Source organism: Onychomys torridus, chromosome 2 (assembly GCF_903995425.1).
Source record: "Onychomys torridus chromosome 2, mOncTor1.1, whole genome shotgun sequence".
NCBI classification, from domain to species: domain Eukaryota; kingdom Metazoa; phylum Chordata; class Mammalia; order Rodentia; family Cricetidae; genus Onychomys; species Onychomys torridus.
Window position 1 is genome coordinate 166,369,933 of NC_050444.1, and position 22,586 is coordinate 166,392,518.

At 52.9% G+C, this 22,586-nt stretch overlaps 2 protein-coding genes and 1 long non-coding RNA gene across 3 annotated transcripts in view; 2 read left to right on the forward strand and 1 right to left on the reverse strand.

The window, feature by feature from the left end:
• On the forward strand, positions 1–15,872 carry Ttc34 (tetratricopeptide repeat domain 34). The gene is made up of 8 exons (XM_036178106.1): positions 1–781; positions 3,809–4,625; positions 6,174–6,399; positions 7,526–7,730; positions 9,313–9,479; positions 9,915–10,185; positions 10,865–11,079; positions 12,829–15,872. The coding sequence occupies exons 1-8, from the start codon at positions 1–3 to the stop codon at positions 13,354–13,356; spliced, it is 3,210 nt and encodes a 1,069-aa protein (XP_036033999.1). The 3' UTR covers positions 13,357–15,872.
• LOC118577647 overlaps positions 2,656–22,586 on the reverse strand; it is a 19,988-nt gene continuing 57 nt past the window's right edge. Inside the window, exons 2-4 of the long non-coding RNA XR_004944217.1 lie at positions 15,539–15,715; positions 14,340–14,456; positions 2,656–4,643 (exon numbers count right to left, since the gene is read on the reverse strand). This is a non-coding gene — a long non-coding RNA (uncharacterized LOC118577647). The remainder of the gene's footprint in view (positions 4,644–14,339; positions 14,457–15,538; positions 15,716–22,586) is intronic.
• The window catches only part of Mmel1 (membrane metalloendopeptidase like 1), a 25,928-nt gene continuing 25,183 nt past the window's right edge, over positions 21,842–22,586 (forward strand). Inside the window, exon 1 of the mRNA XM_036178105.1 lies at positions 21,842–22,412. Within this exon, the coding sequence (XP_036033998.1) occupies positions 22,265–22,412 (148 nt within the window). The 5' untranslated portion in view covers positions 21,842–22,264. The remainder of the gene's footprint in view (positions 22,413–22,586) is intronic.

The window sequence follows — 22,586 nt, forward strand, 5'->3', positions numbered from 1 at the left end:
ATGTCAGCTCAGGAGCTCGTGGCCTGCCTCTGCAGAGAGGGGGACAAGCACCTGGCCCTGGGGGAGCTGCCCTTAGCCACAGCCTTCTACCTGGCTGCCTTCAGCTGCCATGCCCCTTCAGCCATGCGGCACATGCGGACTGTCCTGGCTGAGGACCCAGGGGCACCTGTGGTGGCCACACTGGAGGCCTGGTGTCGTGGGGACAGTCAGATCCCTGACATCCACTGGGACGGCATGGCGGTGGTCTCCCTGACTGGGCCACTAGCCTCTGCCTTCCTCGGTGCCATTTACCCCAACCACCCTGCCACTGTCCTGTACCTTTTAGCCGGCCTGCTGGCTCATGGGCGCCATGCGGAAGTGGTACAGCGCTGCAATGCCCTGTTGGATGCACACTCCCAGCAGACCCTGGAGCTACAGCTGACCCGTGCCCTGGCCTGGATCCTGTCTGTGGAGCAGGCCAGTGAGGGCATAGCTGCCTATCTTCAGACCTTTGCCTCCAGTGCAGAACGGACAGTGGCCTTCATCCATAGCCACCAGCAGCCCTACCTCCCCACACTACTTGGCACCCTCCAGAAGTACCTCTCAGGACAGCTGAAGGCCACAGGGAGCACTGGCCTACAGGAGACCAACTGCCGGGCACTCCTGGAGGCCCTGGACCCCAGGGGCAGATGGGTGGATGCCATGTCACCTAAAGATCTGCTTCATAGCGGCAGATTTGAGAACTGTCTGGCAGCGTGCAGCCGGGACCTTCAGCCTGACTCAACAGGGAGCAGACCCCAAGGTAGGAGAGCGAATCACAAGTTACATTCTCCAAGAGCCAAGGCGACAGTCACTCCAGCCACAGCTAAATCCCTCCTATGGTGGGACCAGAGCTGGGACTGGAGCTGGGGACACCGCAGTAAAAACACAAAGAACCCAAGAGGAGCAAACAAGATTCTTGCCTTACAAAATGCAAGCAAGGCACAGATCTGGCTATTAGTCAGGGAGGGCTTCTCAGAAGAGGTGGCTTTTCAGTTAAGATTGAACCAGTCCATGCATCAGAATCCATATGCCAAACCCCTTGGGAAGAAAGCTTGAAATGTCCTTGCTACCAAATAGACAGGGTGGCTGGAAGGGGAGGAGGTGGCAGAGGCGGGGGCCTAGAGGACTTTGGATGTTACCCTTACTTAAAGTCACAGGAGGTTTTTCATATTGATGTAAGCATGCTTCTTCTGCTATTGTGTATGGATTGTGATTCAGGAGCCAGAGGCAGGCCAGACTTGCTGGAATCTGGAGGAGATTGGGAGACTGGGAAGCCGGAAGGAGTTGGGGGAGGCCGAAGGAGAGGGTGCTGGGAAGGTGAGAGGCTGGAGGAGACTGGGAGGCTGAGAGGAGGCTGGAAGCTGGAAGGACATTTCAGACTGGGAGGCAACATCAAGAGTCCCTGGACTCTCAGGCAGGAGGCCGTGGCCCTCAGACCAGGCAGGAAGCTTTGCCAAGAGTGAAATAAGGAGTTTGAGCTGTCACTGAGTCACATGGGCAGGATTGTGGACATAATTAACGGGGGACCAAGAATGGTTTAAAGTTAGCCTTGAAGACTTGACTGGGAGGGCTTGACTGGGGAACCCTGTGCTACCAGCTTTCTCTTGCTGTAACAAATAACTAAGGCAATCAGCTTATAAAGAGCAAAGGTTTCTTCCAGCGTGCCGTTCTTTGTGGATTTCAGTCTGTGGTCAGCCGTCCAGAGGGTCTTACAGAGCAGCAAGGGGCGAGCACACAAAGCTGCTAGGATGTGGTAAGGAGGGACAAAGTGTCTGTTGGGTGCCAGGGTTCCTGAGGGCCTGGACACAAGTGAGGAACAAGAAGGAACCAGCTGGAGAGAACTGGAGGCTTCATGTCTTGGCTCTCATGCGTGTGGTAGGCAAAAGTGCATCACATCATTTAAGACTTAAGCTGGACCTTTAATCCCAGCACTCTGGACACAGAAGCAGGATTAGCAGGATGGATATGAATTCAAGGCCAGCCTGTTTACATTGTGAGTTCCAGGTCAGCCAGAGCTACAGAGTGAGAACCTGTCTCAAAACAAAAACAAAAACAACAATAATATTGGACTCTCCAAGTTTATGTTTCCAAAATAATATGATTCATCATATTCAGCAAAGAACATGTGAGGCTAGAGAGATGGCTCAGCATTAAAAGCACTGGCCGCTCTCGTAAAAGACCTGGATTCAGCTCCCAAGACCCACATAGTAGCTCATGACCATCTGTAACTCCAGTTCCAGGAGATCTGATGCCCTTTCTTTTTTTTTTTTTTTTTTTTGTTGTTGTTGTTGTTTTGTTTGTTTGTTTGTTTTGTTTTGTTATGTTTTGGAGACAGGGTTTCTCTGTGTAGCTTTGGAGCCTTTCTTGGAACTCACTCTGTAAACCAGGCTTGCCTCTGCCTCCCGAGCGCTGGAATTAAAGGCTTGTAGCACCACCGCCCAGCCTGATGCCCTCTTCTAACCTCCATGGGCACCAGGCGTACACGTGGTGCACAGATATACATGCAGGTAAAACACTCATACACATAAAAAATAAATAAATAAATCTTGCCAGGCTAGTGACACACCTTTAATCTCAGCACTGGGGTGGAGGTTGGGAGGGAGACAGAAGCAGGTAGATCTCTGAATTCGAGGCTAGCATGCCCTACAGATTGATTTCCAGGACAGCCAGGGCTACATATAGAATTTGGAAATTGAGTTCAGGCAACTTAACTGATTACTAAAACAAAATTCAGCCCTCATCTGAGGAACATAAATTGAGAGTTTTTACAAAGTATTGCTCAAATGTCTGGTGTACAATTTAATAAATACTATCTGGGGTCTATAATTCAGTGGTGAAGTGCTTGCCTAACATGTACACAAACCTGGGTTTGATACCCAACATCGCCCCCCAAAAAAGGAAATTAATTGAAAAGTGAAATAATAATGAAAAAATCAGCATCATAGAGATGGGAGAAGAGTCAGCCAAATTTAAAATAAAATGGAGATGATCTGATATGAAAAAATGAATAGAGCCTTAGTGGACTATGTGTGGTTGTTTCTTAATTGTGTGTGTGGTTGTTTTCTTGGAAGGAAATGTGGGTGTGATGTCAGCAGCTGCAGGGCCTCCCAAGGTGACCTCTCTTCTGTTCACAACCATTTGCACCTTTGGCTTCTGCCACCAGGACAGGGGACCCTGGTATGGGGTTTTTCTTGGTCAGTCTGTGCAAACTGGTAGTTTGTTAAGTTGCTGGGTTCAGGGCTGAGGTAGTGTGCTTGCCACATCCCTCCTCACACCCTGGGGCTCCCATCCTAACAATGGGAAGGGGACAGAAACCATGACTTCCGCCAATGGCTGAGGTCCACCAACTCAGATTACTTCAGATTACTGAGTCCCTCCTTCCTGGGCCTTCTGCTGTTTCGGTTTCCTACAGGGAAGTGTTGGGTCCTACAAAGACAGGATGCAAAGATTCCAGGACCGGTCAGAGTCAGAACCTCAGTTTCACAGAGTGGGCTGGATGGGGCTACATCCCTGAAAGAAAACTAAAACCCATCACTGAAAGTCTGCACGGAAAGAAATGTAAATAAATTTTGAGACTGAGAGGTGATGCCTACCCAGAGCCACTCTCGGGGAACAGTGCTGGGTGGCACCAGGAGCTGTGGTGCTGGCACCTATCTGCGGCATCACTCACGGGCGCCATGAGCTTGGGGTTGTCCTTGTGGTTTCAGAGCCCTTTGTTACCCACGCACTTGGGGTAGACGCCCCGAACTGACAGGAAGGCAGAGCAACACCCCATTTCTCTCCCCAGGTGAGCATCTGGCGGCCCTGCTGGTCACCCGCGCAGCCGCGGCCTTCTTCCTGGATGGCCAAGCAGGGGACGCACTGCTGGACCTACAGGATGCCTTCCGTGAGAGTCCCGCCGGGGCACGGAGGCACTTCCAGGCTCTGCTGTCCGCCGAGGACCGCGAACGCTTGCAAGCTCGGGCGCAGGAGGCTGCGGACGTGGGCTTCGCCCGCTTCCTGGAGGCTGTGCGAAGCCGCCCAGAGCTGCGAGAGGACGCGGACCGTGAGCTCTTGGTTCCCGTGACTCGAGCGCTCCACGTCCTGTTCCGCGTGGCGCCCGCCCGAAGGCGATCCGCGCTAGGGATCCGCCTGGCCGAGTGCCTGCTGCTGTCCGGGGACGTAGCTGGGGCTCGGACGCAGTGTGAGCGCCTCCTGAGGCCCAGGCGTCCCGGGGAGCGCGTAGGAGACCTCGCGCCGCTGGTGGCGCTGCGCGGCTTCTGCGCGCTGCACGCAGGCGATGCGCGGCGGGCGCGCGAAGACTTCCAGGCGGTGGTAGAGCGCGGGGCGCCGAATGCGGGAGGCTGCGTGCGCGCGCTGTGCGGCCGAGGGCTGCTGCGGGTGCTCGAGGGCAGAGCCTTCCTGGGCGCGCTGGACTATGTCACTGCCTGCCGGCTTTGGCCAGAGGAGGTGCTGTTAGTCGCCAAAGCCTACGTGCCCTGGAACCAGCGAGGGCTGCTGCTGACAGTGCTGCGGGAGGAGGGTCGCAGGATGCTGCTGCGCTCGCCGGGCTACGTGAGGAAAGCTGCGCAGGGGGCCGGCCCAGTCTCACAAGCGCAGGAAGGGTGAGAGCCGGCTCTGCGCTGGAGGTGGGGGAAGCTACTGAGGGATGTCTGATAGAAAGCTGTGCTAAGATCGGCTAGGTGGCTTCCCTAAGCAAGAGTGGGTGGGGATCTAGAGCCATGGCTGAGATCTCAGGACCTTGTGGGCTTCCTCCCCTTAATGTTAGGAACACACTGGGTGTGGTGTCTCATACCTGCAACCCCAGCACTTGGGACATTGACACAAGAGGTCTGCCACGAGGACAGCCTGAGCTATAGAGAGAGCTCCAGGCCAGCCTGGGCTACAAAGGGAGACCTAGTCTCAAAAACAGAAACAGCAAACAAACAAATGAGAACCCGAAGAGGTCAGGGGCTGGAGAGACGGCTTAACAATTGAGAACAGGCACTAGTAAGAGCCCGAGTCCCGTTCCCAGCAACATGCGTGGAGTAGCTCACACCAGCCTGTAATTCCAGTTTCAGGAGACCCCTTGCCTCTGGCCTCCAAGGACACCTGCACTCGTTTTCATACACACACACACACACACACACACACACGCACGCGTGCGCGCACACACACACGCACACAATATTAAAACTAAAATATTTCCATTTTGTGATTTTTTTTTTTGCTTGCCTGTATTTATATGTACCACGTGTGTGCAGTGCCAGCAAAAGCCAGCAGAGGGCATTAGATCTTGGGACTAGAATTCCAGTTGTGGTCACCATGTGGGTAGTGGTAATTGGACCCTAGTGCTCTAGGAAAACGTTCAGTGCTCCTAAACATTGAGCCATCTCTCCAGCCCCCAATTTTTTTTTTCCTTTTTAAATGGAAAGGATGAAATCCTTGGACACTAGTCCCCTGCAATGAGTCAGTCTAGTTATTTCTTATTGTGCACATGAAATGCCTCAAAATATGGAGTTTTGCTGAAGCTGCAGCTTGTATCCCTCCTCTTAAAGTTAGTTGATGTCGAGTTTTATGTTTCCCTTTGTTGCTAAACACATTTGTGATACCTCATCCAAACAACACCTTGTCTCCAAAGTGAGATAGGTGTAGCTCTGGCTCAGTAGACAGCTCCAATGACGGGTCTTTGACTTCAAGTACTACCCACCCTGCCCTCCCAGAGTCATGTGACACATTGTACCTCCAGCTGTCTGGCCTTCGCCCACTGGGTCAGTCCACACCCCACACATACCCATGAGCTTCCTCTGCCCTGATGTGAATTACTGTTGCTATATATCTTTGTGGTGAGTCCAGCAAAGCCAAACCATTAATTCTTGTATTTATAAGAAAGGAAACTGAGGCAGGGTCTGCTTAAGGTCCTTAGATGGCTTTGGTCCCTACTTCTGTATAGCACCTGCCCCGTGGGGTGGTAGAAACGGCAGGGGAGAGGGTGAAGGGGCAGGTTAGGAATCTAGAGAGAGGTGACATTGTCCTTCCTCTGCAGTTCATTGGGAAAGAGTCTACAAAGACTATGGGTATGGATGGGGACAAGATTGACCTGACACCTGACCCTGAGCAATGTAGGGGATGCAGGAAAAGGCCTATCCCACATTGAGCCACCCTCTCCATAGGGATGCCTGTGGTGTGTACCAGCTGGCCATGCTGCTAATGGAGCTGGATGCGGAGGATGAGACTTCCTGCCTCTTGGTGGCTGATGCCCTGTACCTCTTGGGCCGCCTGGATGATGCTCACAAATCCCTGCTGGGTGCCTTGTCCCAGAGGCCCCAGGCAGCCCCTGTGCTGGTGCGGCTGGCCCTGCTTCAGCTGAGGAGGGGCTTCTGCTATGATGCCAACCAGGTGAGAAGTCCCAGGTGGGCTTGTTCAGGTAGGAATGGGCACAGCTCTGCAGGGTACACCATGCAACCTGTGACCCCATATCTGCTCCCTGCAGCCTGAGCTTTGGAACAGGCAAACCTCATTAAGCCCCACTCTACCACCTGCTGCCAGCCCTCACCTCTCTGACCATCACTGGCTGAGGTAGCATCTGGGACCTGGGAGGTACCAGCATACAGTAGGTGCTTCCTGTTTGCTTTGGCTGTGATATAATGTGGTATAAAGTGGCCAAGAACCAATGAATCATAGGCCTAGCTCCTACTCAAGTCTAACTCTGCTTACCAACCCCTGAGAACCCCTGCTCCCTCCCTAAATGGTGGAGTTTAAGACCTGGCCCAGGTGTTGCGAGCTTTCTGGTTTGCACCAAGGTCCACAGGTCATGTTTCTGGGGGGAATTGGGGCCTCGAAGTCTAGGCTGAGGGACCAGCCAGCTTCATTCTTCTCTGGCCTGGCTGGAACCCTGATCCCCTGGGCAGAAGGATAGATAGGTAGAAATCTGTAACTAACCAATCCTTCTCTGCCAGAGACAGGAATCTGCACCAGGCCCATGGGAAACAGTGTTGTGTTTCCCAGGATGGAGTTATGGAGGGAGGAGCTTGTCTCTGCCTCAGGAGTACACCCTGGCTAGGGCCCGGACAGACCCTTGGCTTTTGGTCCACACCTTATGAGCAGCTACCCAGAGTCCTTGTACTGTTCTGAGGTCCCTTGCTCAAACTTGTTCAAGCCTCCCTTGGGTCAGCATGTTGGGGTGGGGTTTCCACCCACGTGACAGAGGAGGACCTGCCCCACCCCACCTTGCCATTCTGCAGAGGGGGCTTCTACTGCAGCGTGCTTCTTCACCCCCCACGTCCCTGTCCTCTTGTGAGGAGACACAGTAAATGGGGGACAAACATACCTTCAAGGGTTTAAACAGTAGGGGCTTCAGTGCATGGAAAACCTTCCAGTGCTCAAAATAGACAGCTTTCCCCACTCCAGGTTTGTGGGGACAGGGCCCGGCCCTCCTAAGGGCAGCAAGTGTTGGGAAGGGCATGGGTAGGAGGAACAGAGTCCATCAGGGAGGACAGTGATGATTCCACTCTTGCTCCCACAGCTGGTGAAGAAGGTGGCCCGGTCTGGAGACACCACCTGTCTCCAGCACACCCTGGACATCTTCCACCATGAAGACCTGCAGTTGCTGCAAAACCACTGCCACACACGGGCGTTAAGCATTCTACGGGCCCGGCCAGATGGGCCAGACAGCGAGGCCCACACCAGGGAAGCCATCGCCTACCTCTCTCTGGCCATCTTTGCTGCAGGTAGGAACCCCCACCAGTCCCAGGGGTCTAATCCTGTGCCAGATGCATGGGGGACACAGGATTGGAGGACAAGCTTGCTCCACACAATCCTGTGCCCTGGAGCCATCACAGTGTGAGCAAGATGGGACCATTTGCCAAGATCACCTACGTGCTAAACCCTGGCTGTCCAGTGAACATACCAATGCCTGAAAAGGGTCTGGGCTAGCTGGGACCCTGCCCTGCTCCTGAACTGCCTCCCCCGCATGCTCCACTCTGAGGTGTAGGCCAGACCTTGGCTCCCCTGAGCCCTTCACAGGAGCGACAGGTTTTGTATGACCTCACGTGGCCTCCACATCCAGCCAAGCCATCCCATCTGGGTTGCAGCAGGCCTGCCCTGAGTGTGCTAGAGTGCAGCGCTCACGTGCCATGGTGCTAGTACAAGTCCCTGAAGCTTGGCAGGGCCAGGGGTGGGAACAGTGTAGATCTTCACTCGGATTGTGGTGGCTTCTTGGGGGCTTGTATTGGCACTCCCCACTGCTCACTCTCCATGGGAGGCAGAAGGGGAGTGGTTAGTGTACTGATTCCAGTGGGTCACCAGTGGCAGGGAAAGGTCAGGGCCCAGAGTGGCTTGCAGAGTGAGCATGTGGTTCCCTGTGTGGGGCATTAGACAGGCACACAGAAGGAGTGTGCTAGAGGCACTCTGTTTAGGAAAGGGCTCCATCCCCCAGAGTTCACTGGGAATTGCTCCCCACCTTGAGCCTCACAGCCTACCTACCACATGCTTATTCTCTCTACTCTGGACTAAGGACTGTAGCGGGAATCTTAAATGGTCTTATTAATAAAATCAAACCTGAGGCCAGTTATTGGGGTGAATGCTGGAAGATCAGAGAAGCAGAACAAGCCACAGCTACCTCACCTCGCCAGTTCCTCAGCTGGTCTTGATTCCTCAGACTGGAAGCTTCTGAGTCCTCATCCACACGAATCTCAGCTGAACTGTGCTGCTCCAAAGCCTGAATGCTTAACCAGCCAAAAGCTTCTAGTTTCTGGTCTTGGTGCCTTATATCTTTCTACTTTCTGCCGTCACTCCCTGGGATTAAAGGCTGGATTTCTGGGATTAAAGGCATGTGTCACCATGCCTGGCTGTTTCTAATATGGCCTTGAACTCAGAGATCCAGAGGTATTTCTGTCTCTGGAATGCTAGAATTAAAGGTATGTGCTACCACTGCCTATCCTCTATGTTTAATATTGTGGCCATCCTGTTCTCTGACCCCAGATAAGTTTATTAGCCTGCACAATATTTCGGGTAACACAGACCTTATCCTACTACTCAAATCCTGCCTATCCCTTTCCCCAAAACAGTGGCATACACCTTCTTAGAACACCCCAACCATCCACTAGTCCCCCCAGGTACCACCCCTCCTGGTTGGGCTTCTGCCCTAGGGCCAATAACCCTGGCAGCCTAACTCTGTCTTGGTACCCAGTGGAGTGTTAGCACCCCAGGAGTGACCTTGTGTTCCTGTGCCCACCCAGGCTGGACACTAGATGGGACCCTGTACAAGAACCCCAGCCAAAGCTATGTCCTGACCACATTTACTTCCTTCAGGTAGTCAGGCCAGTGAGTCCCTCCTCACCCGAGCCCGCTGTTACGGGCTCCTGGGTCAGAAGAAGACCGCCATGTTTGACTTCAACTCCTTGCTTCGGGAGGAACCAAGGAACGTGCAAGCTCTGTGTGGGCGAGCCCTCGTGCATCTGGCTCTGGACCAGCTTCAGGTGCGAGCCCATCCTCTCCACCTGGGGCTGGGCAAGCAGGGTGAGGGAGAAGAGGGTGCTGCCTTCCTCCCCTGCTGAAGGAGGGTGAACACAGTCAGTCCTTCCAGAGCCATCGGGGTACATGTCAGAACTTGGTTTTCTCCCCACAAGCACTGCAGGGAACAGGAGCCACATTCCCACAGATCCACCTTTGGATAAGCTTGCCTTCCCTGCTTTCCTGCCTCAATCTGCATGGATAGATGTGCAAGCCCTTGGGGCAACTAACTGGATCTTAAATAATTCCATGCAGATGGTAGGTAGGCCAGGATAGTCAGAGTAGGGAAGGGTGGGTGGGACAGACCCTCTGAGACTCCAGGGAGAGAATTTGAAATGAGAATGGAAGGATGGGAGTGAGCCCTCCCACTATGATGCTCACAGACCCTCCTCCCTTGGCAGGAAGCTGTGGATGACATGGTTTCTGCCCTGAAGCTTGACCCAGGCACTGTGATCTCTGAGATCCACTCCCTGAAGCCAGAAGTTCAGTTGCCCCTCACCCAGGGCCTCCATACCCGCTGCCAGGGCCTCCTAAACCAGTGGCTGGATGCTGGAAGTCCCTGCAGAGGGGAGGACACCCAGAGCCTCCTTGCCATCGGGGAGGCACTGATTAGAATTGATGCTGCACAGCCCAGTTGGCACCTGCTTCTCACAGACATCTTCACAAGACTGGGTATGTGTGGAAGAGTGAGAGCATGGGCCTCTGTCCCACACTCCTGAATCTCTGTGTTATTCTCTGTGAAGTGGAGAAAGAGTCCCTGTACTATGGCCTCTAAGTTTCCAAATCCTGTGACCTCCAACCCCTGAAGGGGCTGTGCAATGGCAACTCTCTGGCTTGTTTGTTTGTTTTGTTTTTCAAAACAGGGTTTCTCTGTATAGACCTGGCTGTCCTGGAACTCAATCTGTAGACCAAACTGGCCTCAAACTTAGAAATCCATCTTCCTCTTCCTCCCTAGGGCTGGGATTAAAGGCATGTGTCACCACCACCTTGCTTTACTCTTTAGTTTTTCGAGTCACATCCCTGTTGGCAGAGGAAAGACCCAAAGAACCAGTGAATCCACATATGCCATGTGGGTTCCCCCATCACCCCTTGTTTGAAAGGAAGCTCTCTGTAATCTGCATTTACCCTCCAAAGACTTCAGAGGTTGCTCCACAGCTCTGCTCCTCCTGGGCTGAGTCTGCTCCTATCAACTGGACCCCAACCAAGACAGAATAGGGGACACCAAAGTAGCTCCCTAGGGCTAGATGTCCCCCTTCCTGGGCATGCCTCTGCCCCAGACACACACACACACACACACACACACACACACACACACACACACACACTGACCATTTTCTCTTGATTCCCACAGGCAAGTATCAGGAGGCTGGCACCCACTTGCAAGAAGCCCTCCACCTCACCCCATCATCAGAGGCTGCCCAAGCCCGGCGAGGCCTGCTCCAGCTTAAAAGGGGAGATGCATCAACTGCTGCCCATGATTTGCAATGCCTGGCAGAGATAGACACTCAGGACCTTAGCTTCCTGCTGTGTCTCCTTGAACCCCCAGAGCAGCAGAGTCTCACCCAGGTATGTAGCATCCCATGAGCCCCATGCTGACCTTGTCCCAGTAACACAAGCTTCAGAACTCCACACCCACCCAGGCAGCTCTTCCCTTGTTGCTGTTGGCTGCCTTCCTTGGGTTTGGGGTGGGATGAAGTAAGATGCCCCAGATCTGACCAAGGAAGATTTCTAGATACACTACCCCTGCTTCTTTGCTTGTAACTGGAAGCCACAAGTGACTTGGGCACCTTACCCTGGTACAAGGCCCACTCCAGGACCAAGCTCAGGCTGGGAAGACCAGGAGAGGGTGTACAAGTCCAGGCTTTAGGCCTTGAAGTCAGAGGGACATGGAGCAAAACAAGTGTCTCTCCAAATGCCTCCCTCCCTCCATTGCTCTGTATTCTGCCAGTCGAGCGACATGGGAAAGGGCATATCAGAGAGTGGCTGTAACAGCAGGATTGGCAGAACAGTGTTGACAGCTTCCTAAGCAAAGGACCTGCTGCCCAGAGAAAGGGGACAACGGCTGTGATAGTGCTAGCTGGACTTGAACTTAGTGGAGCGGCTAGGCTGGAGTCCACAGGCTTTATAGAATAGTATTCTGTAGTATAGAGTTCTAACGGACTAAAGCCTCAGGGCAGGGAGGGCCTGGGATCTGGCTGTGAGCTAAGAGAAAGGGGTCAAGCCACCCAGGGAAGGTGGGCGAGAGTCTCCAAGCTGGTCTGGGGCTTGGGGAGTCCTGGGGTTGGGTGGGGCCAGAGATGTCTCTGAGGTCCTAGGTGCCAGATAGGAGTCCCAGAACTGGAGGGGACTGGAGAGTGGGATCTTGGAGCTCTAAAAGGGTCAGAAGGGGAATCTCATTTCCTAAGCTGTAGGACGACTAGGGAAACGAGTTCTGGAGGCGGCAGGAGGGGGGTGCGGGGGGGGGGGGGCACGCCGCTACGGGGTTCCTGGAGCTTGAGCAGGGAATGGGGACTTGAGATGGATGCTTGGTGAGGTCTCGGAGCTTGAATGGGAGAATCGAGAAAACACTGGGGAGACCCCCAAGGCCTAGGGGGTCTTAGACCCCAGGGGCTGGGTTTGGCGTGGCAGCATTTGCCCTGCAACAGAGACCAACCCGGAAATGGCCTTTCCTAGCTTCCTGCCCCCTCCCACTGGTCCCGCCCGCCTTGAGCGGTCCTGCTATACTGCGCCTGCGCGTACACAGTAAGCGCCCCTCCGCGAGTTGGTCTGAGCTAGGAGGTGTCCACAGAGTTTGGCTGTACCTCTACACTGATGGTTTTTGAGTTCCTTCTAGCTGCACCCGGCAGCCACGAGGAACAGGCAGCTCAGTAGAAAGGGCAAGAGGGTCATGCAGGTCACACAGCAGGGAACAAGAAGAGCAAGTGCCCTTGTGAGAGCCTCAGAGCCTAAAACCCTGCCTGGGAGCCTTCAGTCTAGTGCAGAGAGATGGCACTGCACCGCATGCGGGAATGCTGATTCCCCGTCCCTATTGGCCCCAGGACCCTTCAGCCCTCCTAGCAGAAACATCTAACACCATGCAGTGTTTGCCCTCTTTAGCAGTGAATCTGCAGAGCACTGGGACCAAGGGGAGGCAGCCAGACTCGGCCAGCTGCAGCCCTCCTTAGAGTCGTCTACCTAGGGGCCTCGAGGCATCCCTACCCATGACCAGACCCCCCAGAAGTGGGTGGGTTTTCTGCACAGAGAGAGAACCAGACACCAACAGAGGCTGACTGCAGGGAGGCTATCTGTGTGCTTTCTCTGTGTCCCCCTGCACAGGCCGCTGCCAAGGAAGCAAGCAACCTCTTGGAATTAGGACAGCCCGGGCGGGCACTGGGTTACTGTTCTTTAGCAGTCCTGGCTGGTGGCAGCAGTCCTTATCACCTGCGTCTCCGAATGACCTGCTTGACCCAGCTGCAGGAATATGACCGGGCACTCAGGGACCTGGACCATGTGCTGCAAGAGGGTGCAGGGAACAGTGACCTCCCAAGGCAGACAGAAGATTTCTGCTCCCGGGGTCGCCTGCTGCTGAGTCTGGGAGATAAGGAGGGAGCTGCCGAGGCCTTCACCCAGGCCTTAGCCCTGTCACCAGCTCAAGCTCAAAGCAGCCTGTCAGAGCAACCAGGCCAGGCCCCCACAGCCAATGTGTTCCTGATCCATGGGCAGCGCTGTCTAGAGAAGCAGCACTATGAGGAAGCCTGGACAGCGGCCCAGAATGGCCTCCTGGTGGACCCCAGCCACAGTGGGCTGAAGAGGCTGAAGGCAAGGACTCGCAAGGAGGGGTCCTCTGGCTGCAGACTACACTGACCAGTAGCTAACCCACCTGACTGCCCCACCAGCACCTAACTTTTCATCTAGGGTGCATCTGACTCCCCGGATCCAAGAGCTGCAGTCTCCACTGGCCACCCTTCCCTGACCTTTGCTATAGGACTAGCATATAGATAGGAGCTTATGCAGAACAGCTGTGCTGGCTGGCTCACAGTCCCACTGAAGTGGGCAGACTTGGCGCTCTGCTCACACCTGGCCTTGGAGCAGCCAAAGGCAAGATCAGGGCTGGCACCTGACAGTCTTGGGGGAGATGTGCTGTCCCAGAGAGCCCTCCCTGGGAAGGAAGCTGCTTAGACCGGGCCTAGACTGCCTCCTGCATCAACTTTCCCCAAGGTCCAGATTCCTAGATGCATTTGTGGAACTGGCTTTGCCAGGGCATTTACCAGGGAACTCCATGCCCATGCCATCCAGCAAAGCCCAGGCAGCCCCTTTCCTCCACCTGAATCCTCTGAAGGTTGAGAGACCCCAGGTTTCCACTTGGCCTGGGCCTGTCCAAGTTGTCAGCATGTGATTTGGTCCTTCTGAGCTGCAATAGCAATTTCCTTATGTGGGCAAACTTCCCATCCAGTCTTGCTCCCTGTCATAGGCTCCAGCCAATCACCATCACTACCTCCATCACCAAAGCTGTCACAGAGACCAGGCTGGAGTGCTTCATTCACCCATTACAGTGGACAGGATTGCTTGGCACTAAGTCCCACAAACCCCTTCCCAAGTTCTCCTGTGAGGGTGAGGGCAGTGTGTCTGAATTCTGAGCACTTCCCTTTGCCATAGTCTGCTCTCTCTGCCCCTTCCTGCTGTGGTGTTTAGCCCCATAGAAACCAGCTGCCTCACCTCCAAGACAGACCATCTCCCAGGCTCAGATGCACATGATTCCTGACCCTGCCCATCCCCAGGCAGGGAGGAAGTAACTGGGGGGTGGGGGGGGAGGAGTTAGCAGCCCTTCCTAGGAAGGCCTCACTTACCTTGTCATCCCTCTGTGGTGTGAGAGCCCTCCTCCTGGCTGCTATAGTACCTGAGACCTGCCAAGCTCTGCCTCAAAGGGTCAGTGCATCCACAGAGGACCAGGAAGAGCAGGAAGCCTAGAAAGAAAGAACCAGGAGCCTATAGCACCTGGTTCCTGCCCTCCTTCCCCCCCACACCCTCTAGGATAGCCTGATGCACCACCCTCCAGGTTGCCCTCCACCTGCCACATGTCCATCTCTCCACCTCTGCGTTCCTTCCACTGCAGACACTTGCCAACACGCAGTGGGACCAAGGTCAAGGCCACGGAATCCTGGTGGCTTAGGGTGGGTTAGCGTGGAGGTGGCAGGCAGGTGTCACCTGGGCATGCCCTCCCCACCCTGTGCCTTTTATTCCTGCTGTCCTTCAACCTGAGGTGTCTTGTCACATTCATCTACTCAAGGACATCTCAGTCCTTGTCATTCTAAGCATGAAGACACTGAAATCTGACAGTGGTCTGCCCAGGCCTCTCCTTCTCCAGCCACAAGGGGCATCGCCCGGCACCTCATGGTTCATCTCACAGGATCTTGGTGCATGCACACAAACACACACACACTACTGCTTATCTGGCACCTTGCTATGGTCTAAATGTGTTCCCAGAATTCATTTGTTCAGATCCAACTACCAATGAGATGGTGCCACGGTGTGGGGTCTTTCGGGTGTGGAGGGAGTGGCTTCATAAGACACTTAAGCCCACCCATGTATGAGGATAGTGTGGGAAGGTGCCACATGTGAACAAGGGTTCAGGCCTGCCCCACATGCCCACCAGTACCCAGCCTTGGACTTCCACTGCCATGATAAATAAATCTCACTCGACAAGGTTCCCAGCCAGTAAAATCTTTGTCATAGCAGCTGAGTGAACTGAAATAGTGTCTCCTCCCTACCACCTCTGCCCTGACCACAGACCTCTGGTCCCTGAAGATGGAGGTGAATCTTCACTGGCCAAGCCCCCTCAGCCCACATGTGGTCTCATGAAACAGTTCCAGGCTATATTAGGCACTGCAGCAGTCTGAAGATCTTAGTGGGAGTTTCTAGAAGCTGTGTGTGCACCCTAGCAAGGGTGTATGCTACCAGCCATTTACAGGGCTACATAGGCCCCCCACCATCCTGGAGCTCAAACTCTGCAGATCCATCTACCTACTTGCAACCCCCAAACTCCTACCCACAATCTCCCAGCTCCTTTCTCCATGCTTGGCTGGAAGGAAAGAACCCAAGTCCTGTGCCCCAGGGGCAGGTGTCTAGCCCTTTGTGGTTCCAGTGTCTCTGGCTTATTGTGGACCATGGAGTCCAGCTTTCACTGCACCAAGCAAACGATGAGTCACTTCCAGCAGAGTGTGATCTGAAACAACAGAGTTCTCATCAGGATCTGTGTGCACAAAGCCACCCCAATCCAGTTGGCTATCACCCTAGACTCTATTCCCACCCACATTCCCAGGACTCATGAAGGTGTCAGTCAGGGTAGCATGAATCTTAAAGGGTCTTACTAATAAAAACAAACCTGAAGCCAGGTATTGGGGTGAACGCTGAAAGATCAGAGAAGCAGAACAAGCCACAGCCACCTCACCTTGCCAATTCCTCAGCTGATCCTGTTTCCTCAGACTGGAAGCCTCTGAGTCCTCAAATGGATCTCAGTTGAACTGCTGCCCAAAAGCCTAAAAGCTTAACCAGCTCTAGTTCCTGGTTTTCATGCCTTAAATACCTTTCTGCTTTCTACCATCACTTCCTAGGATTAAAAGCATGAGTCAACCTGCCTGGCTGTTTCCAGTGTGGCTTTGAACTCACAGAGATCCGGATGGATCTCTGCCTCCAGAAGGCTAGAATTAAAGGTGTGAGTGCCACCATTTTCTGGCCTCTATGTCTGTCTAGTGGCTGTTCAGTCCCCTGACCCCAGATAAATTAAGATGCACAATATATTGGGGGACACAATATATCACCACATGTCAGTGTGTAAACCACAGCCTGAAGGGCCCAACTTGGTCTTTATTCAAATTCAGAGGTTCCTAAAACCTGACCTGCTAAGGGTCTAAAGCCAAGTCTTTTAGCACTAACTTACAAATGAGAAAGCCTGTTGTCCCCATATGTTTCTGGTGGAGGATCCCTTGAAAGGCGGGGGCCCCTGAGTTCTCACCTCAGCCCATCCAGATGTGCCCATTGCAAGTTTCAGAGTCAAGTTCCTGTTCAATGCCCTAATTTTCTCATAAGCACTCAGTAAGGGGCTGAGGAAGACAGCTCAGTAAAGTGCTTATTTTATAAGCACAAGGTCCTGACTTCAATCCTCAGAACTGGGGTGATAACATGCCAGGCCAGAGTGCCACACACCTATAATCTCAGTGCTGGGGAAGCAGAGACAAGAGGATCCCTGAGGCTACCTAGATAACCAGTCTTCCTACTTGTGAAGGCGTAGGAAGCGTCCATGAAGGAGGCTGAGGCCATCCCAGGATTCCCATAGCACCAGTTTCTATGGAGAGCTATTATTTCTTGGGAAGTTGTTAGTGTAACTGGGGTAAAGATAACTCATGATCACATACTGAAATGTTCTGAGGCATCCATCAGACCAGCCAGCTGCCCCTTTCTACTAACACTACCCAGCCCCTTGTTGGTGAAGCTTGGCCACACCTGTCTGTCATTGGGCATATGATTGTTTTCATAAGATCCATCTATGTTAGTTCATCAGTATCAACTTCCCTGGATTTGGAATCACCTGGGAGATAAACCTCTGTGTTTCCAAGAGTGTTTCCAAAACAGTTCAACCGAAGAGGGCGGAACCATCCTGGATGTGGGCGGTGACATCCCATGAGCTGGGGTGTAAGTGGACGCAGAGTTTTCTGTCCTGACCGCCTGGTCCCAGATAAACACACAAAAGCTTACACTAATTACAAAATGCTCAGCTGTTGGCTCGGGCTTATTGTTAACTAGCTCTTATGTTTAAATTAACCCATTTCTATCAATCTATGTATTGCCACATGGCCATGGCTTTACCAGTCCTCTGGCATCTTGTTTCTTGGGTGACTGACTTGTGTCCCTCTCAACTCTGCCCCCCTTCATCCCAGTCCTCAGTTTGATTGTTCCACCTAACCTTATCCTGCCTTGCTGTTAGCCAAACAGCTTTATTATTAGCCAACAAGAGTAATACGTATTCACATCATACAGAAGGATCATCCCATAGCGTGGATGTTATGGGAAGGCCTTACAGATACTAAAACCTCTTTCAACCCTGTGAATCAATTTAATAAATTTCTTGTTTCAGCAAGTGTTACTCTTGTACTAGCAGTAGCAACCTGATTGGCTTTAAAATGTGTTTTGGCTTACTTATGTAAGATTGTAAAATAGAGAGATAGAGAAAAGGCTGTATTTTCTGTAAAGCTGCATAACCTCCAAAATAACTGATTGTTGCATATAGAAAGGGGGGATATTGTTGGGAGAATTCCTGTGGGGCTGCAGCTGGTTTGACTCCAGAGTGTTAGCACCTAGCCTTAATCTGCCTTTTGTGATTGCTACCTTTTGTTTCTCAGTACCCTCTATGTGAATCTTGTCTAAGAGTTTTCTAAAGATGCACAGCCTATGCAAATTTGGGTGAAGGAAAACCTGGAACACCATTTGGCCAAGAATTTGCATTTGGCATTGTCCCTTTTGGGAAGCTTAGATGAGAGATGTTGGGGTAAGAATATTAACTTGCAAAAAGGTGTGAATTGGAGAACAATAAAAGGGCCCTTTGATAAGCTCTAGTGGACCAGTCCATAGAGACAGATCCCCCCTGCAGCTAGGAAAGGCTAGAATCATCCTTGAGGTGCCTCTGTCTCTTGATTCCATGGACCCATGTGAACACCCACACCCGGTATGCGACACTGGGTCCTGGACTGAATAAAAAGGAAAAGGTGAGCTGAGTACCAGCGTTCATCATTCTGCACTGGACCTCCAAACCGCTCTAACCTAAATCCTTAAAGCGTTTTTGTTGGGCACTTGTTCATGCCAAAAAGAAAAGTAAACCCAAAATTCCAGGTAATGGACCTAAGGTCTGTGGAGACTGCCCTCCCCACAGGCCATGGGGCCACCCTCAGAAGCCATCAGAGCACAAACACAGCATTTCCAATAGCCCCATTAGGAGACTGTTTTCTTGGGACCCTGGCTCTGCAGTCCAGCCCTTCCAGATGCCTTCGAAGGCCAGGAGCACTTGTCCATGGGCCACCAGTCGGGCCTGAAGTCAGCCTTTGCTTAGAGCCCTTCCACTGTCTTTGAGCATATTCCTGGCTCATATTTGAAGATCTGGAAGACAGCCCCTCTTCCAGGTCCCTAGCCAGGTTCCCTCCCTGGCTCTGGGTTGGAATCTGAACTTCACAGTTTCCCCACGGGCCCTGGGAAGCAGTCCAACCTCTCACTATCGTCTCAAGTGAGGATCCTTTCTGTTGCCATGCCTGTTCATCACGATGGGCAGGGCCTCCCCTATGCTAGCAAGTTCTCCACCCCTCATCCACCCAGAGATTGCAGGGAAGAACACCAGAGGAGGGGCACTCATATCAGTCTGCTGCAGAAACCCTACCAACACCTCAGGCCACATGAGCATCGGGTTTCCTTCTCAGCAGTCCCTAGGTCCCTTTGGACTAGAGTCAAGAGACAGAAAGGAGAGGGAGACAGGGCTTGGCGGGATCAAAACACCCACTCAGCAGGGTCCCTATGCCAGAAAACACACTGCCCCTCCCCCACACTAAAGCCCATGGAATGCCTGAGTATGTCACATCTCCAAGGAGTTCGTGCCATCACAAAGGTGAACCAGAAGCCAGCACCGTGTGACTTCACAGCCAGATCAGCCTGACTGCTGCTCTACTCCACCCAGAGCCCATCTTGGCCAGCTCACCCCAGCTCTGAGACATCCTAACCCAGCCTATAAGGATTTGCCCAGTGGTGGCTGCGGCTCCTGAGATCACTAGGTAAGGTTCAATGAGAGGGCCTTCCGCGGCTGCTTCTCTGAGTGGTATCTTGTTTTGTTTGGTTGTTTGGGTTTTGGTTTTTTGTTTATTTTGTTTGAGAGTCTCACTCTGTAATCCAGGCTTGTCTTGAGATCACAGTGATCCTCCTGTCTCAGCCTCCTAAATGCTAGGATTCCAGGCATGCACCATCACACTTGACAACTAAGCTTTGTCATGGTACCCTTTGAGAATCCAGGCATTTCATTCGAGGAGACCGAGCATTTCAGCATTTCAGCATCTACACCTAGTTGGGTAGCCCCTTTGACCCACTTCTTCCCTGAAAGGCCCCGTCCCCTCATCATGACAACCCAGAGAGTCTCCTGGAAGATCTCCAGGGAGATGAAAACCCACTTCAGGGCCTGATTCCTTTCCCTCTTACCCAACACAGACATGCCCCACCTGCCCCAGACCACCTGGCTGTGTTTGGTTTTTTGGTTTTTTTGTTTTTTTTATTGTATGTGCCTTGTTAGCAGGAAGTAAAGTTTTCAGGACAGAATGATGTGAGCGGGCAGAACACAGAAGAGAATTATCTAATCCATTTGGAGTCAGAGCAGGTTGCTGGAACATGAGCTTCAAAGGCCAGACCCATGCCCAGGCTTGTCCTGCAGGGTTAACATATACTTGTTCACTCACTCATTCATTTACTCATTTGCCACTCATTCTTTCATTCACTCACTTTTTCAACTGGTGCTGTGGATACCCCACATGAAGACACAAGAGCCCCAGGCCTTGGGGAGCTGGTATTCTCATAAGTATGACATGAATCAGAACAATTGGGGTTTGTAGAACTGTATGTTAGGATAACACAGAACAGGAGCTGGCTAAGTTTGCTCAGTTGAACTTGAAAGCCAGGTCAGTGAAGGCCCCTGAAAGATGGGGTATAGCATGAATCTTAAATGGTCTTATTAATAAAAAACAAATCCGGACCGGGTATTGGGGTGACCACTGGAAGATCAGAGACACAGAACAAGCCACAGCTTCCTCGCCTCACCAGTTCCTCAGCTGACCCTGTTTCCTCAGACTGCAAGCTTCTGAGCCCTCATCCAAGTGAATCTCAGCTAACTATGCTGCTCAAAGCCTAAAAGCTTAACCAGCCAAATGCTTAACCAGCCAAATGCTGCTAGTTTCTGGTCTTCACGCCTTATATAGCTTTCTCTTTCTGCCATCACTCCCTGGGATTAAAGCCGTGGGTCTCCACGCTGGCTGTGTCCTTGAACACACAGAGATCCGCCTAGCTCTGCCTCCCAAGTGCTGGGATTAAAGGCGTGCACCACCACCGCCCAGCTTCTGCTATGGCTTGCTCTGACCCATTTTCTAGCCACCATTTTTGGCTCTGTATCTAGTGGCTGTCTATTCTCTGACCCCAGATAAATTTATTAGGGTGCACAATATTTTGGGGAACACAAAACCACCACAATGGGGCCTTCTCCATTTTCCCCTTAGTTAGGGACTTGGGAGATGGGCATCCTGACAAAGGGGCTTGAGGAAATAGGGGACAGTGGTGGAGGCACAGTGTGAGGTGGCAGGCCCACAGTGTCCCAAGGTGACAGACAGCAGAATTGCTGCTCCAAGGAAGGCTAAAGAGAGAGTGGCATCTTCTGACTTCCCCACTAAGGGGCCCTCTGGATGGAAAAGGGGACATGCCCTCAGCAGGTCTGGCTGCAACTCAAGCAGATGGCAGCCTGGAGCAAGCTGGGGCAGTAGGAAGGAGCCAAGGTCAGACCCCGGCAGAACTAAAGGCCTGGAAACAGCAGTCTTCAACAACTTGGAGATAGGACCGTCTGGAGGAAAGCAGAGGCCTTGTGGTTATGTGAAGGGTCAGGCAGCCATGGTCTGAGCATCCAGAGGAAGTATCTGAAGTTCTGGGTTTGTGAACACCAAGACACAGAGAGGGAACAGTTAACTGACAGCCAAGAAGCTGGGAGTGAGGCCCAGGGCCCAACCCACTCCGCACCCTATCAGAAACAGCTATACCGGCTTCGTGAGGATTGCCTCAGGAGCATCTAAACCCTCTCCCCAGGCTGGGCCATTTGGAAGATGATGTAGAAAGAGTCCCCTGAGATCCCCAGTGTATGGGAGCAGAACTGAGGCTCACGGGAGCACTCTCCAATCCAGAGACCTTGTCAGTCACCTGCACCTGTCCAGCAGCCATCCCTACCCAGCCACCTGTCCTAGTCACCACAGCAACCTGCCACCAACCCTGTGTGTCCTCCACTACTGTACACCTCATGGTGGCTCAGAAAAACATCTCCCCGTAGTGACAAAGTGAACATGATGACCAGATCTACTTACAGCCCAAGGGATAATGGGGCAGGGCTTCAAGCTGCTGATCTCCTCTTGCTCTGCATAATTCCCACACACATTATCGCCCCTCCCACCCCCACCACCCCTGAAACTCCTGGATCCCAACAGGAACAGTAGAAGTACATGCAAGGAGCTCAGGGCCTGAGCCACCTTCCCAACAGCATCCCTGATCCGTCATCCAAGCCCTTAACTCAGGAACTCCTGGGCACAGGCAACCCAAACAGACTCCACTGCAGGGACCAGTGGATATCTAGGCTGAGCCTCCTGGGTCCAGCATGCAGACCCCATAAGCAGAATAGCTCTAGGACTAGTTTGTCCCTGTCATGTCAGAGAGAAACTGACTTTGAGAAGCAATGGCCATTATGACCAGTTGGTCAGGTCCCCCTTCTACACAGGGGTTCCCTGGGCACTCAGAGACCCCTACCCCTATCATAAGAACCCCAAGACCAGGTCACTCAGGGCACAGTTTGCAGCTTTGAGAACAGAGACCAGAACAGCATTCTCAAAGCACCAGCTTCGGTGTGGTCAGGGCATTCAAGCTTCAGCTGCCTCTCCTGGCCCTGGCCTGGGGTGCTCAGCCCCGGGTGCTCATCTGTGTGCTTTTCACCCAGAACCGGCTGATGGGGAAGTCGGAGAGCCCAGTGGAGATGGTGGAGAGATCAGACCGATCTGGGAAGAAGCACTCAGGCTTCCTGGTGTGGGGGCTGATGCTGCTGCTTCTGCTTCTGCTGGGAGCCCTAGTGGCCCTGGGTGTCCTCTACGGCCAAGGTGAGTAAGGATACCCTGCTCCCTTACCTTCCCCCTACCCACCCCCGCCCAGGGCTTTACATGCCCCTGAGAAGAGCAAGACTTGTAGAGGAGGGCAGAGGGCTCTGCCAGGGCCCCCTGCCTGCTCCCAGGATCATGCTGCTGATTCCAGAGGAGCCACGGAAGGGACACTGA